The following is a 17,222-nucleotide window of genomic DNA, read 5'->3' on the forward strand; positions in this document are numbered from 1 at the left end:
CCCAGGTTCACAACCCTGAAGTGGCCAGCTTGAGCACGGTCACATCCAGCTTGAGTGTAGCTCACCAGCTTGAGCACAGGGTTGCCGACTTGAACATGGGATCATAGACATGGCTTGGGTCCAAAGGAAGATGGCTTGAACAGAAAGTGGCTGGCTTGAGCAAGGGGTCACTAGCTTGGCTGAAGCCCCGCGGTCAAGACACATATGAGAAGCAATCAGTGAACAACTAAGGTGCCGCAACTACAAGTTGATACTTTTCATCTCTTTCCCTTCCTGTCTGTCTGTCTCTCTCTCACGATAAAAAAAAAAAAAAAAAGGAGTGTAAGGGTGGAGAAGAAAACTGGATGGATGGGAGACAGGTGTGTAAATTCTTTGTTGTGTATTTTATATTTTTGAATTAAAGAACAGGCTGAATATGAACTCATAAAATTAAAATTTCCCTACATTCAATGTGTAAAAGTAAGGGATTTTACCTTGAAACCACCTACTGAAATGTGGGAAAATATGGACTCATATTTGCTATGTTCCTGGTGAATTGGTCAAAATCACTCTCCTCTTCCCCTTCATCCTAGTGATCCAGTTAGTATCAAAAATGCATATTTTCAAGCTGCCTTTTCCCCCCTTATGGACAGTTCAATCATATGTAAGATTCAAATATAATATCATGATAGTGAATAGAAACTAAACAAATGTGTTTACAAAACTATGACTTTTACAAAATGTTAAGCTAACACTTCTTTATAAAGCTCCAACCTAGCTAACTGGAACCTCCAGGTTCTTAGTCGGACTTCTTGTAACATTGTTTCATATGTTTTATTTATAAGGAAATATTAAAAACAGATCTCAAAAGGCACAGAAGAGCTAAGTAAGCTAGTTAGTTAACAATATACAGGAATATATTGATATATGAAGCACAAAAAGTTCTAGGTCATATTTACAAAAGGTTATTCTACATACAAGGTATCTAAAAATAGTCATTTGCCTAACTCTTTGCAAAGCCAATAATAAGCAAGGTTTATTTGTTTCTTGTTTTTCTGGGTATTGGGTTGTTTCGGGGGTTTTTTTGCTACTTGAGGATAAGGAAGAAGGACCAAAGTTTATACAAGATCCAAAACAATATTTTTTTTAACTCACATACATTACAAGGGTGTCCTACATTATACAAGCACTGATTAAAGTTTTATAAAGGAACCAATAAGACTAAACCAGAATAGGCTTAGTGCTATTTCACAGTATTGCTTCAATCATTATAGATAGCAATACTAAACTGTTATTCATGGTTGTTTCAATATCTGCAAAAAAGTATAATTAATCACAAAAACAGCCTGATCAGGTGGCGGTGCAGTGGATAGAGCGCCGAACTGGGATGCGGAGGACCCAGGTTTGAGCCCCAAGATTGCCAGCCTGAGTGCAAGCTCATCTGGTTTGAGCAAAAGCTCACCAGCTTGAACCCAAGGTCGCTGGCTTGAGCAAGGGGTTACTCGGTCTGCTGTAGACCCACGGTCAAGGCACATATGAGAAAGCAATCAATGAACAACTAAGGTGTCGCAACAAAAAACTAATTATTGATGCTTCTTATCTCTCTCCATTCCTGTTTATCTGTCTATCTATCCCTCTCTCTGACTCTCTCTATCTCAAAAAAAAAAAAAATCACAAAATCATTGGTATAGATCTCTGAACAGTGAAAATTAAAATTGCTATAGGGTGTTACTATCTGAGGACAAGGATTTATATTAGAGAGTCATTTTATATCATTTAAATTTAAAATTATATTCTTTTTTCACCCAAGAAGATGCTAAAGACAAACCACACTAGTTTATAATTCAGAATCATTTCTGTTTATTGCAGAACAAGTAGATTTTTCCATGTGAGAGGAGGGGAGATAGAGAGACAGAGTCTTGCATGCACCCCCAACCAGGATCTACCCAACAACTCCTGGGGTTGATGCTCTGCTATCTGGGACCATGCTTGCAACTGAGCTATTTTTAGCACCTGAGGAGGAGGTTTGATGGAGCCATCCTCAGCGCCTGGGGCTGATGCACTCAAACAAATCGAGCCATGGCTGCAGGAAGGGAAGAGAGAAAGAGAGAATGGGGAGGGGTGGAAAAGCAGATGGTCACTTCTCCTATGTGCCCTGAGCAGGAATCAAACCCAGGACATCCACACACCAGGCTGACACTCTACCACTGAGCAAACGGACCAGGGTTAGATTTTAAAATATTTTCCCAAGCAGTATTATAAAGCTAAGTTTATACTGTTCTAATTCTTTGAACTATGCATTAATTCCTTTTTTAATTTTTAAAATTCTGACTATTGGTAAGAGTAGTACATACATTTTAAGGAGTGTTCACTAGACACAATTCTGTGACAATGAAATACATTTCTGAAATAAACTAGCCAGGGAGAGTCAACTCTCTTTTACTTAATTTTTTGAATACATTTATTCATTGCTTCAACAAGTAGTTATTAGGCACCTACTAAATGCAGGCACTGTACTAGACTTATTATTTGGAATAGTGAATTCTATTACCTAAACATACAAACAATAATTAAACAAATACTTTTAGGTGTAGTTATGCTGTTTTGGTGATTTGGGTGAAGCCTCCTTAGTTAATTAGAGAATACACTTACTAAACAGCACCTCTTACTAACTACAGGTCACATGGGTAATTCATAAAGTGTTCACTGATGAATTCACTCATCCATCTATCTAATCATATCACATCATTCTAGTAGCTTTAATGTCGGTGTTCTCTGATTTACTAGGATAGATTAAAGTAGTCACTACAGTATAAACCTAAAATGTGAAACTTGGAATTAGAACAGATTTCTATGTGTACTAATAAGGCTTGTCTTACTTTATTAATAAAATATTAATATTAAGGTAATTTACTATTACCTTAATAAGAGAATATAATTTGGTATCTGAAGAGTTAGAACTGGTCATTCCAAAAGTATAACATGAAGCAATAGTCTCTGGTTTAGAAAATCTTAACTTATTAAATGCACACAGATACACACATAGTCATAAATGCGCACACACACACACACACACACACACACACACACATAAACTAATCCTCTCATCCCAACAGTTGAAACCCTTCCCTGTCTTAACCATTGACAATGGACACCTAACAGTTAAGCATATCCTCACTGGTAAGGCCCATTAGAGTTCTTCTTGTTCCCTCTAATTTCAAGTTATCTTTTCATGACTTTTCCTTTAATGTTGTTCATGCTACATCTTTGAACCCTATTCTCTATATGAAAATTAGAGAGTATGAGTTTATCATAATATTCCCCTGCACTACACCATGAGATCAACTCTTTAGTCAAAACCAAGTACTGTCCTGGCATATCTCCACTACCAAACTTAGAATCTAAATATGATTGCTTACATTCACTTTACAGTGTCAAAAACTCAGTGAAGATAGCTGAAGTTGAGGAAGATTCTCTTAAAAATGAGTACAGAAATCCAATAATGTATAATAATATATTTTAGAAGAAAACGTCAGAAGAATTAAAAATTAATATAAATACTATCAAAGCATTTGGAGCTACAGGTAAGAAAAGAGTTCAACAAAGGACTCAAAGTGCTTGCGAAGTGCCTTGTATCTAGAAGGAGCTCAATCAATGATAGTTTAAAAAGAAAGAAATAACTTAGTCTGATTTGGTGTCAAAATTTTAGAAGTTCTGCCTGACCAGGTGGTGGCGCAGTGGATAAAGCATAAGACTGGGATGTGGAGGACCTAGGTTCGAGAGACCCCGAGGTCACCAGCTTGAGCACGGGCTCATTTGGTTTGAGCAAGGCTCACCAGCTTGGACCCAAGGTCGCTGACTCGAGCAAGGGGTTACTCAGTCTGCTGTAGCCCCACAGTCAGGGAACATGAGAAAAGCAATCAATGAACAACTAAGGTGTCACAACGAAAAACTAATGATTGATGCTTCTCATCTCTCTCTGTTCCTGTCTGTCTGTCCCTCTCTCTGACTCTCTCTGTCTCCGAAAAAAAAAAAAAAAATTTACAAGTTCAGTCTAGAACTAAAGGAACTCCATACCATAAGAACAACAGAATACATAATCTGCTAAATCTCTCCTTCAATCTCATATATTCTGATATCATACTACTTTCTTAAATTTTCATAATCCTATTGAAATCAGGGCACTCCCTTAAATTATTCATAGCAATTATTTACTCAGAATTGAACAAAAGATTTAAGATTTTAATTTCTCCATCTATTGACCAAACGAAGTACTGATCCAAAAAAGTTGCTTTCAAAAATAATTTTGATAACTGCGGTATAAGGATGGTGTAGAATGTGCATACAATTTATCACATCAACCAATGACAAAATTTCATAGCATATAAACACACAACCAACATAGCAGGCAAGGATGATTAGCAATATAGGGTAGTTAAAATATATCAATTTGAAGCATGTTATGTTTAAAATATGATAAAAAGTAAAATTTTATTTCTGACAAAGATAGACAACTTGCTAAATTTTTTATATTATACTCTCCTAGAAAAATAATAATTTAAAATTTTAAGATAAATCCCTGAACTAAGAAAAAATTTTAAATTCCCAGAAGAATCATCCAGACAGGTTGAAACACTCTAGTAGCATTTCAAAAATTTAACATCTTAAACCTAATTTCTTGGTGTCCTACTGTATAGGAAATAAATGCTTCTGTGCATTTAATTTAAGGAGCTACCTAATTTCACCAAATTTTATTTTTCAAAGTCTCATAATATCAATTCTTCTTTTCCAGTCTCACTACTATCACTCTACTTCAAGCTTTTACTGACTCACTTGCAACAACCTCCCAATAATGAGCTGCAACCATTCTAATATTGTGTACCCATAACCAGGATATTTGTTCACCTGGCATCCTGGCAAAGTCTCTCAAAATATCAGATGACCAATCTCTCTCTACGGGTCAATTTGCTTATTTTAGATAATACTAGAACATTATGAACAAAATTTCCATCTGAATCTCAAGTATCTACTTTTTTTTTTTTGTATTTTTCTGAAGTTGGAAACAGGGAGGCAGTCAGACAGACTCCCGCATGTGCCCAACCGGGATCCATCCGGCATGCCCACCAGGGAGTGATGCTCTGCCCATCTGGGGCGTTGCTCTGCCGCAATCAGAGCCATTCTAGCGCCTGAGGCAGAGGCCATAGAGCCACCCCCAGCGCCTGGGCCAACTTTGCTCCCATGGAGCCAGGGCTGCGGGAGGGGAAGAGAGAGACAGAGAGGAAGGAGAGGGGGAGGGGTGGAGAAGCAGATGGGCGCTTCTCCTGTGTGCCCTGGCCGGGAATCGAACCCAGGACTTCTGCAGCCAGGCCAACGCTCTACCACTGAGCCAACCGGCCAGGGCTCAAGTATCTACTTTTTTAAGGAGTCGTATTGACAAACATATACTAGAAATGTAACTAAGACATAGAAATCAGTGTCACTAGACCACAATGCAGCAGAAAGAATTACAATGTGGTTTATATAGCATAATTCTCTAGTGCCTCCCCCATATCAATTAGTCAACTAGAAATATTTATTAAAGTTTTCATGCAAGACACAGCAAACCTGAACTTTGGCCCCAAGAGGCTGTACTTTAGTTGAGGTAACAGTTTATAAAGGGTGCTAGTATGTTTTATAATGTATCTCTCTGAACCATATTTTAATCACTTATTAGCTAGCAAGCTGTTACTAAAACAAAGTACTAAACCACATTTCTAACTTGTCGAGCCCTTGAGAATTAGTGATCCATACCACTCAAATGATTAAAATAATTTTAAAAAGTTTGCAAAGGCATCAACTGGGAAAATATGATCTAAAACAATATATCAATTGTACATCTCATTTATGCATTTTCAAAGTTTCTGTATTATAATACTTGATCAAAAAATGTCTGACATAAAGGAAAAGAAGTTGTTACAAAATCAAAGCTAAAACAAAAATTAGAAACCCAACTAAGCTCTTGGAAACCTCTTACCTAACAGCTAATATTTAAGTAATTAGACTTGCAGCAAAATAATTGAGCAGATAGCCTCCTTAAGTCACCTTGTCATTCTAACCCTACTCCATCATCTTCTTTTTCTTGTCTCCCTCCCTCACTCCACCCTTTCTTTCCTTCTGTCCTTCTTTTCCTCCTTCACTCCCTCCATCCTTCCTTTCTTTGTTTTAAACATGCCTGACATTTTTATCCTTCAGTACTGTTCATCTGTATATCTACAAAATTACTTGGAGGCTTGCTTAATTATTTTGGTAGGGCTAGGGTAACTAATAAGTTAGAGACAAAGATAAATGGGAAAAAAACGTATATCATAAATTAAAATTCAGCAAGAAATTATTTAACTTTTGACCATGTGTGCAGGTTATGGTTTTATTAATCAGTAAAATATTGATTATTAACCTGTAGTTTTAACACCATAAAAGCTTAGCTGCTTAGCACATCTCTAAATAATTAGAGTTCACTTCATAGAGTAAGAAAACAGCTCTTAATCCATGGTACCTCAAGAGGGAAATCCTTTATGCTGACATCTACAAAAGATTGGCAGTAATGAGGATCCATGTAAATCAAACTGTCATCTACAAGGACAAAACAGAAGACAAGTAATTCAAAAAACACCTTATTATTACACTGCTTACAATCCAATTTCTATGTAGAATAGCTGAAAAAAATCTGGGAGTAGCAGCTTGCCAGACTGATATTCATTGACTGAAACATGGGTTTGCACAGGACAGATTAACTTTTGCATAATCAAATATGCTTGTATAAGCAGAATTTTTATAAAGTGATGAGATTGTCATTTAATTTTTGGTGATAAAATTACTTTCACAAACACACAATTATATTCTACAGTTTGCACATGAAAAATGTATTACACAACTTTATCCTGACAGGAAGAACATATTGCTTGTCATTTCATCATCAACTAGCACCACTGAACCTAGTAAAAAGTAAATATGTAAATAGCAAGTGCCAGAATGTAATAGCAATGTCTTCTGAAGTTTAGTGAAACCAATAAATTATGCCTTGTTTATGCAATAACAGAAATTAAACATACATTTTACAGAATCCAATTATGTTATGGACCAAATGACAAATGAGGGGCTATGGTAGGACTGATGAATTTATAAGGTGCTCATTTTGCTCTGTTAATCATCCTGCTCCCAGATGATCCCATATTAACTTACTGACTTTTAAAAGAAAACAATGAAGAAATATACTTTACTAAACCACTAACCTTGAAATCCAGCAAAGTAATATGACTGTTTCGGTTTGCCACCAATAATTCCCACACAATATTCAAGGCTTAAAATACCCTGCCAAAAGAAATTCAGATTTTTGAGTCAAGAGACAAATGATAATTATTCAAAACAACCAAATTTGTATTACCAGTATTAGTAGTTTCCAAATTTTTCACCACCAGTTTTATTTTTATTACATTTGTCCCCATGTTCAGAAATCCTTCCGTCAACCAAATTATCTTCCCTTTTCTTTAAATCACTCAACATTAACATGACTAAATCAAATATTTTGACCAGCATGTCACACAACAACATTAAACTATGGTGTGCCAAATACAGAGCTAAGCAATGTTGTCATGTAAAGACAATAAAACTTCCTGCCAAAGCCAAAATTCCAGGCCTCTCAGTTGCTGGTGCAGCCTTAATTGTGACCAAAGTAGTATTTTCGTCAGACTTTTTGAAATGCTGGAAATATTTCTTAGACCTTGTTACTGTTTTCATATAACCTCGAGTCTCAGAATCCCAAACTAAAAACCATTTTCTAATCAACGGCATTTATTTGACAGATTTTTTATGCTACTTCATTTGGAATAAATATACAGACTAATGAAAATGTTTTACTCCAAAGAAAATAATAATTACTATTATATTTAAAGCTGATTTATTTTACTAATCATAAAATATCAAAGATATCTCAATACAATATTTAGTATGCCCCTCAGCATCTATTCTAAACAAAATTTTATTTAAGCTAGGCCAAATACCTCAGTACCTTTTTTTAAAAAGTCCAGTGGGGTCAATTAAAAATATGTACAGTATGGAATTGATTGACTTGTCAATAATTCCTGCATTAATTTTAGCATATATTATGTTAGAAAACACTAGTAGTCACTTATTTTTTTAATTTTTCATTAATTTTAATTTATTGAGTAGTTACTTTATTATATGCTTATATTTCATAATAAAGACCCATTTAAAAAGTCAAGAAAAAAGAACACTAATAGTGATAAAGCATGTCATTAAAAAAAACCCAAAGTATTAAACAATAAACTTTCCTTCTTGTAAATGAGAGGATGTTTTGAAATCTAGAAGATATAAAAATAAAAAATATATAAACAAATGTTTTTCTTCCTTTAACAAGTAATCTAACCATAGTGTTCTTTTTTAAAGCTTAATTATTTTCTTTAAAATAATATGTGGTCATTATAATAAAAACACTTTTAGTAAAATTTTTCCTGAACCCCAACTCTCAGAGTTCATTATTGGGGAAAAATCTTCCTGACATCTATCTATATTACTTATATTCACATAAAGATTTATGAATACAATTTTATATATGTAGCACCATACAATGTATCCTGTTGTAACTGTTGTTACTCATTTCAGAAATATTATTTCCAATCACTACAGACCTATACTATATATATTTTTTCTTTTTCTTTTTTTTTAAAATTCAGTGAGAGGAGGGGAAGCAGAGAGACAGACTCCTGCATGTAGCCTGACCAGGATTCATCCAGCAAGCCCAAAGGGCGATGCTCTGCCCATCTAGGGTGTTGCTCTGTTGCTCAGCAACTGAGCCCTTCTTAGCACCTGAGGCGGAGGCCATAGAGCCATCTGCAGCACCTGAGGCCAACTTGCTCCAATCAAGCCATGGCTGCAGGAGGGGAAGAGAGAGGAAGAGAAAAAAGAGCGAGAGGGGTAGGAGTGGAGAAGCAGACGGGCACTGCACCTCTGTGCAATTCCTGACTGGGAATTGAACCTGGGACATCCACATGCTAGGCTGACACTCTACCACGGAGCCAACTGGCCAGGGTCAATATTATATTTAATGACTATAAAATATTCTATTTTTTGAAAATAACAAAACTAGGCTTTAAAGTCCCCATTATAAAGATTTAAATTGTTTTTAAGTTTTCACTATTATAAATAATCCTTTCAGTCTTATGAAAAAATAAGAGTATTTTTGGAAAAAACTGAAAAAATTAAATAGAGAAGTCACATTAGGTTAAAATTTTAGAGCCAACTAAAAAATAACTTAAGATGAAATTATACCATAAAAACCCCACTTAACAATAATGGTAACATATCATTAATAAGTCTAGTGCTTTCCTTCTAAATAAAATCGTTAACACAATTAGATAGTCTTACTTTAACTTGAGGCCATCTGATCAGTTGAAGCACAATGCTATGGCCCACGAGGGAGTAAAAGTGCTAAGTCCCTCACAGCCGAGAAAAAGAAAAAAAGAAAAAAGAAAAAAAAAATATATATATGTAGTGGAATCATCACTGATTCTCCTTAAAAGAAGAATGAATCTGAGTAATGGAAGAAAAACTTTGGTTCTGGACATCTGTACTTCCTTTATAACAGACTGGAGTAGATTTGGCAATAAACACTGAGGAAGCAGATTAGGTGTTAAAATGACATCACTTATAAGAGGCTGTAGTTTTGGAAGCTTGAAACACTTGTCAATCTCTAAAAAAAACTTCTTCCCAGTTTTCTAGTGGTGAGAAGCTATTGTGCTGTATCTATGAAGTAATCAGTCAAAAAATAAAGTTCTAATTTGTCTTGTTGAAGAAAGAGAACATACTGGATTTTCCTCAATCCTGGTCCCTTAAAAATAAATAAATAAACAAATTTTCCATGGTGAGGGCTGATAAAGCACCACATCAACTCTCCTCCTCACAGGATGGCAGAGGAGAAGGTGCCGTCTCTGAAATACTGCACAATTACCTTGATTAATAAATTTGAAAAATACAACTGAATGGTGAATTTTGTTTTATTTATTTATTTATTTACTTACTTACTTACTTTTAGAGAGAGAGAGAGAGAGAGAGATAGGCAGGAAGGGAGAGAGATGAGAAATATCAACTTGTAGTTGCAGTACTCTAGTTGTTCACTGCTTTCTCATATGTGCCTTGACCAAGGTGGTTCCAGCTGAGTCAGTGATCCCTTCTCAAGCCAGCAACCTTGGGCCTAAGCCAGTGACCTTGAGCTTCAAGCCAGTGACCTTTGGGCTCAAGCCAGTAATCATGAAGTTATTTCTATAATCCCACGCTCAAGCCAGTGACCTCAGGGTTTCAAACCTGGGTCGTCAGCATCCCAAGTCAATGCTCTATCCACTGCGCCATGGCCTGGTCAGGCTAAATTACATTCTATGAATAACTCCACTAAAGAACCCACACATTGCCTGACCAGGCGGTGGCGCAGTGGATGGAGCGTCGGACTGGGATGCAGAGGACCCAGGTTCGAGACCCCGAGGTCACCAGCTTGATCACGGGCTCATCTGGTTTGAGCAAAAGCCCACCAACTTGGACCCAAGGTCGATGGCTCCAGCAAGGGGTTACTCAGTCTGCTGAAGGCCCGCGGTCAAGGCACATATGAGAGAGCAATCAATGATCAACTAAGGTGTTGCAACACGCAATGAAAAACTAATGATTGATGCTTCTCATCTCTCTCCATTCCTGTCTGTCTGTCCCTGTCTATCCCGCTCTCTGACTCACTCTCTATCTCTGTAAAAAATAAATAAATAAAATAAAATAAAAAAAAACCAAGTGTGTGAAAAACTTAAAAAAAAAAAAAAGAACCCACACATTAAAAATCCAAACCCCATTTCTATCTAAAAGATTCCATGTTATCAATATATTATTGAAATTCTTAGTAACAAGTGTGCTTATAAAATTTTAGAAACTATGACAAAAAGCCAATATACTAGCTAAAAGATTTCCTTCTACCACATGCTAAAAACTATTTCTCTAGATTTTTAGAATCAGTACAATTTAGTCTGAGGATATATTTTCCACCCTGTACACAGGGACTACAATGTAGAATTAATGTTTTATGTGGAGAAATAACTGTTACTGAATCATAAAACACAAATCTAGACTTTATTTCAAAATTACTATATCCCATAACACTGCATTCAGAAAGCAATTTCCATCTTTGCCTTTGAAAAAACTGAGAAATTTTATTTAAACTATGAAAATAATATAAATACTATAATATTAAACAGAAAGTATTTCAAAAGTTAGGGTTTTGGCCCTGGCCAGTTGGCTCAGTGGTAGAGCGTCAGCCTGGCGTGCGGAGGTCCCAGGTTAGATTCCCGGCCAGGGCACACAGGAGAGGCGCCCATCTGCTTCTCCACCCCTCCCCCTCTCCTTCCTCTCTGTCTCTCTCTCCCCCTCCCGCAGCCGGGGCTCCACTGGAGCAAGAGATGGCCCGGGCGCTGGGGATGGCTCCCCGGGGCTCCACTCAGGTGCTAGAGTGGCTCTGGTGGCAGCAGAGCGGCACCCCGGATGGATTTGTTTTTGTTTTTTTTCTGAAGTTGGAAACAGGGAGGCAGTCAGACCGACTCCCGCATGCCCCGACCCCGACCGGGATCCACCCAGCACGCCCACCAGAGGGCGATGCTCTGCCCATCCGGGGCCTCAGTCTGCTGCGACCAGAGACACTCTAGCACCTGAGGCAGAGGCCGCAGAGCCATCCCCAGCGCCCAGGCCAACTTTGCTCCAATGGAGCCTCGGCTGCGGGAGGGCAAGAGAGAGACAGAGAGGAAGGAGAGGGGGAGGGGTGGAGAAGCAGATGGGCGCCTCTCCTGTGCGTCCTGACCAGGAATCGAACCTGGGCCGACGCTCTACCACTGAGCCAACTGGCCAGGGCTCAAAAGTTAAAGTTTTATGATAAATGAATTATCTTGGTGCCCAAAACAAGATTAACATAATTAGGTCCTTTAGGAAAAAAGAATTCTGTGTTTTGAAACAGAACAGATTATTAACTGATTATATGAAGAAAACAGAGTTGGAACCTCCCACCATCTACATCATTTCTGTCTATACAAATAATCATCCTAACTTCTTATTGACCTTATGGTGACACAGGAAACAAATTAAAAGATAACGCAGCATAACAGAAAAGTTGGTTTGTTTCAATAATTACTCAATATAGTTTAATGTGAGTTTTATGAATAAACAAAGGTACATTTTTTTTTAAATCACAAATAATGATCATGGGAACTATGGACACATTACAGATGCCGATTTTTGCTGAATCTGTGTCTCCCTGATTAGCTACGAAGATTAAAAGACTTCATTTTGTCAGAGAACACAGCACTCCAAATCACATCTGATCTTGTAATACTGAAATTTAAAAACTCTAATGTCAAACTTTGTAAGCTAACACTATCAAATCATTACTACCCATTTAATACAAAAAAGACTGCAAATCTCTGTATTTTTTGCATGAGCTAGCACTGCCTTAAAAGGTGTGCTCTCACCTCCTACCTTGACAAACTCCAGGTAGTCGGTGTTGGTTCTTTCTCCACCAAGTCTAACAGGAACTAGAATAATAACAGCTTTCTCATCTGGATTATCAGAGGCCAGGGAAGCACACTGTTTATCAATTACATCTGAACTGTAAACTGAAAAAAAACATAATGAATATGTATTAAATGTTTTCAGAAACATTTTTCCTTAATTTCTCCCACAGTGGCCAGTCATCTGATCTCTGACATTACTGTCAAGGACTCACTGGATGAAAATATACCTACCTCATGTATTCATTCAACAGGCACTTACTGAATAGCTGCTATATGGCACTGGGGTTCAGCAGTGAGCAAAAATGGAGAAAAATCCCTGTCCTCAAGGAGCATGCACTCTAATACGATGAAATGGGCAATAAATAAATAAAATATAATATATATCAGATGGTGATAGGTGCTTCAAAGAGAAACAAAAGCTGAAAGATGAATGGGAAATGCTGGGGGCTGGGACAATTTAAAATCAGGTGATAGGCAAGTTCTTACGGGAAACTAACACTTAAGTCAAGTCTTAAAGTAAGAAACCAAGTAACGCCAGTACCTGAGAAAAGAGCATTCCAGGCAGAAAGACGACCAAGTGCAAATGCCCCAGGGCCGACACCCAGCTAGCACATACAAGGAACAAGTGCCTCTGAAGGGAGAGCGAGAGGTACAGGAGCAGAAATGAGGTAAGGAGATCAAGTGACACATTGGCAGAGAATGAAGACATTCTGTGAACTCTAAAGGCCATTGTAACGAATTCAGTTTTTCCTTTAAGTGAGATGGGAAGACATTGAAGAGCTTTCAAGACAGGAAAGCCCTGATCTGACTTACATTTTACCAGTCTGGCTCATGTCTTGAAAACAGACTTTGGGGCAAGGGCTGAAACACCAAGAACAGCTAGAAAGCCACTGCGGTAATTCCGCAGGAGATGATGATGGCTTGAACAAAGGCAGTAATATGAAGACAGGGAGTGGTCATGGGATGTTCATTTGGAGGCAATGATCAGCTTAAAGGTAAAGAGCTCCCTAATACATTCAATGTAAGGTGTGAGAGGCAAAAAAAAAAAAAAAAAAGGAAAAGGAAAAAAAAACAGTCATAGGTGATTTAACGGGTTTTGGTATAAGCAAACAGACTAAGAGAGCTGCCCCTTACAAGTACACAGAAGGGAGAGAAGGGGGAAATATAAGAGGGGGGTTGGGAACTCAGTTGTAGACCTGCTGAGTTTGAGATACCTGTTGGCATGCAAGCAGAGAGGATGAGTAGGCAACTACGGACCTGGAGCTGGGGAGAGGGCCAGGATGAACCTATAAATCTGGGTACTGAAAGCAGACAGATGGCACTGTGAACCATAAGACTGGATAAATACTAATCCGAGGGCACAGAGAAAGAGATGAAGTCTGAAGGTTGAGTACAACACACTCATACTTGTAGAGATCAGGGAGATAAGAATAGACCAGCGAAGAGACTCAAGGAGTGGACAGGAGCTCAAGGGAACCTGAGACTCGAGTTCTGGAAACTAAGTAAACAAAATGTTACAAAGAAAAGAAGGACGTGGTCAGCTGTGTCAACTGACTGACAGACTGTGGGATGGGAGGACTGAGAAGTGACCACTGGATTTAGCAAGATTAAGTTATTGATAAAGGCATTTTGGGTGGAATGATGGGTGGGAGGGCGAACGTGGAAGAATTCAAGAGAAAATGAGAGAATTGGGTAGAAGCTAATACAGTTAAAACTTTATTTTGCCTTGTTCAACATAAAATAACTTTATTGAAAACTTACTTTACGCCCACACACTGTCAGTTTAACCAGATTCCTTTGCTCTTTAACCAATTCCTCCCTTATCAAATGCCTCTTATCCTTCCTTTTCATTCAACGCATACTGATTAAGGGCCTTCCAGCTACTGAGGTGTCGAGAGTATAATAGCAAATAAATGTCTGGCTCAATCGTTTAGGTGTTTTTCCTCCGCTTCTAACACATGTAAGGGTTATGAAATAGTTTGATTCCATAACAGGTTCACAACAACAGTGACTCCCAACCAAATGATTCTGATGCCTTTCCCTGACCCCTGCTACTTTAACAATCAATGATCTACTGGGAGAAAAAAAAAAAAAAAAAGATAATCATAAGGTGACGTTACAAATGATTTTGAGTGCAACATTTAATAGAGGTATTTCCAAAACGTCACAAAGCACAGAAATATAAACTAATTCTGCCTAATAAGACTAGGGAAAGGCTGTCTGACCAAGTGGTGGTACAATGGATAGAGCGTTGGCCTGGGATACTGAGGACCCAGGTTCAAAACCTCTAGGCCACCAGCTTGAGCACAGGCTAATTTAGCTTGAGCATGAACTCACCAGCTTGAGCACAGGGTCTCTGGCTTGAGCCCAAAGTCATTGGCTTCAACCCAAGGTCACTGGACCCCTTGAGCAAGGGGTGGCTGGCTCAGCTGGAGCCCCCCAGTCAAGGCACATATAAGAAAGCAATCCATGAACAACTAAGGCGCAGCAACTATAAGGTGATGTTTCTCATCTCTCTCCCTTCCTGTCTGTCCCTGTCTGTCTCTGTCTGTCATTCTCTCTCTTTCTTTCTCTCTCTCTCTCTCTCTCTCTCTCTCTCGCTAAAAAAATGAAAGAAGGAAACAAAGAAACAAAGATCCTGAAAAGTCTTTACCAAAGGTATGAATTCTGAGAGTGCCCTTAAAGAATAACTTAAGAGTTAACAAGAGGCATTTTAGTAAACAAGAGGCATTCTCAGCAGAGGCAGTAGGTGCAAAAGCATGAAAAAACAAAATAGTACGTCCAAGGGATGGCCTGAAGGTTGATAGTACTTTGGTGTAACAACATGGAAGATAGTGTTGGGAGGCGATGATGGAAACGCAGGTGGGGACAAATTATAAAGGACATCATGTGCTTTATATGCTAAAATAACTTGAGACAAGTGTTAAGGGACACTCATAGGTTTTTTAATTAAGGGACATGATCAATTTATGTTGATCAGATAGATCAAAAAGAAAAGAGATAACAGGGAAATTAAGTTAAAGTCCAAGTTACAGAACAGGTCTGATCTAAATCAATGAGAGTAGAAAAGAGACAAGAGTTTTCAGAAGTATTTTTTAAAGTGTACTGGTAAGCTCTGGTTGACTGGTTAGATAAAATCAAGGAGAAGAGTCAAGAATAAGTAAGAGTATGCATGATACTATCAGTGAAGAGAAAATATTGAAAGAGAGGAGTAGGGTAGAAGGAAGTAAGTTTAGTTTTAAACATGCTGAATTTGAAGTGTTTGTAAAACATATAGGTGAAGATATCTGAAGGGCAGAAGAAAATACAGGTTACCTCATATTAGCACAAGCAGTGTGAAAATGTAGTTCAAAAGACCTAGTGTATGGGGGAGCAAGGAGGAGGGAAGGGGAGTAAAGAGGGACAAATATACAATGATGGAAAATGATTTGACTTTGGGTGATGGGTATACAACCTAATCAACAGTTCAAATACAATAAAAATGTTTACTTGAAACCTATTTACTCTTAGTGATGAACGTCACCCCACTAAATTTAATTTTCTAAAAAGAAAAGAAAAGATCTACTGTAGAGTGCAGAGTCCTAACTACTTACAGCTATTGAAAAAGATGCAATTACAAAGGAAGAGAATGCAGAATAAGAGGAAGAAATGAATGGAAAATGGAACATTTAAAAACACTAATGAAAGCCAACGGGGCAAATTATTGATAGAATCTGGCTCCGGCTAATTCCTTAGCCTACAATTTATCAAAATACACTACACTAATATAAACTCTTCCTTTAGGATTCTTAAACATCGGTGGTAAAGATTTTAAGAACTATTTCAAAGTAAGGAAACAACTCATGTAATGAGAAACCCTATGTTGGTTAGTTAACAATATGTAATATTTAAAGAACAAGGCTGATGGTCAGCAATAAAAGCAAAAAGGCAAATACATAAATTTATTTAATGATTAATTATTTAAGCATATCCTTTGGCTTAAGTAGCACTCTTTATTTTTTTGTGACAGAGACAGAGGGAGGGACAGATAGGGACAGACAGGAAGGAAGAGAAATGAGAAGCATCAGTTCTTTGTTGTGGCTCCTTAGTTGTTCATTGATTGCTTTCTCATATGTGCCTTGACTGGGCACTACAGCAGAGCGAGTGAACCCTTGCTCAAACCATCGACTTTGGGCTTCAAGCCAGAGACCTTTGGGCTCAAACCAGTGACCATGGGTTCATGTCTATGATCCCACACTCAAGCCAGTAATCCTGCGCTCAAGCTGGTAAACCCGCACTCAAGCAGAATGAGCCTGTGTTCAAACTGGAGGCCTCATAATTTTAAACCTGGGTCCTCTGCATCCCAATCTGATGCTCTATCTACTGCGCCATCACCTGGTCAGGCTTAATTAGCACTCTTAACCCATCAAATTTTATTTGCAAGACTTCATACCTGAAAAACAAATATAGTACCTGCAAAAATCATACTAATCTGAAAATTTACAATTTTCCTTTTCACAGGGCTATTAGCCCTCTTACAAAACCAATTAACCTTAACAAATACCAAACAAAATGCATGTGTATTTGGTTACAATTCTTTCCACACTGTAAACCCTAGGTGGTTATTAGGGTAACCTTTACAAAATAAAACATTTTGTAAATACCTTTATATTAACTATG

The 17,222-nt window shown here is 37.7% G+C and overlaps 1 protein-coding gene across 5 annotated transcripts in view; it reads right to left on the reverse strand.

Annotated features, from left to right (window-relative positions):
- The window catches only part of ATG4C (autophagy related 4C cysteine peptidase), a 102,516-nt gene that overhangs the window by 17,008 nt on the left and 68,286 nt on the right, over window positions 1–17,222 (reverse strand). For all 5 annotated transcript variants that reach the window (XM_066269010.1, XM_066269008.1, XM_066269009.1 and 2 more), the window contains 3 exons: window positions 12,529–12,665; window positions 7,248–7,326; window positions 6,512–6,588 (listed from right to left, as the gene is read on the reverse strand). In XM_066269010.1, the coding sequence (XP_066125107.1) occupies window positions 6,512–6,588; window positions 7,248–7,326; window positions 12,529–12,665 (293 nt within the window). The remainder of the gene's footprint in view (window positions 1–6,511; window positions 6,589–7,247; window positions 7,327–12,528; window positions 12,666–17,222) is intronic.

This window comes from Saccopteryx bilineata, chromosome 3 (genome assembly GCF_036850765.1).
Source record: "Saccopteryx bilineata isolate mSacBil1 chromosome 3, mSacBil1_pri_phased_curated, whole genome shotgun sequence".
NCBI classification, from domain to species: domain Eukaryota; kingdom Metazoa; phylum Chordata; class Mammalia; order Chiroptera; family Emballonuridae; genus Saccopteryx; species Saccopteryx bilineata.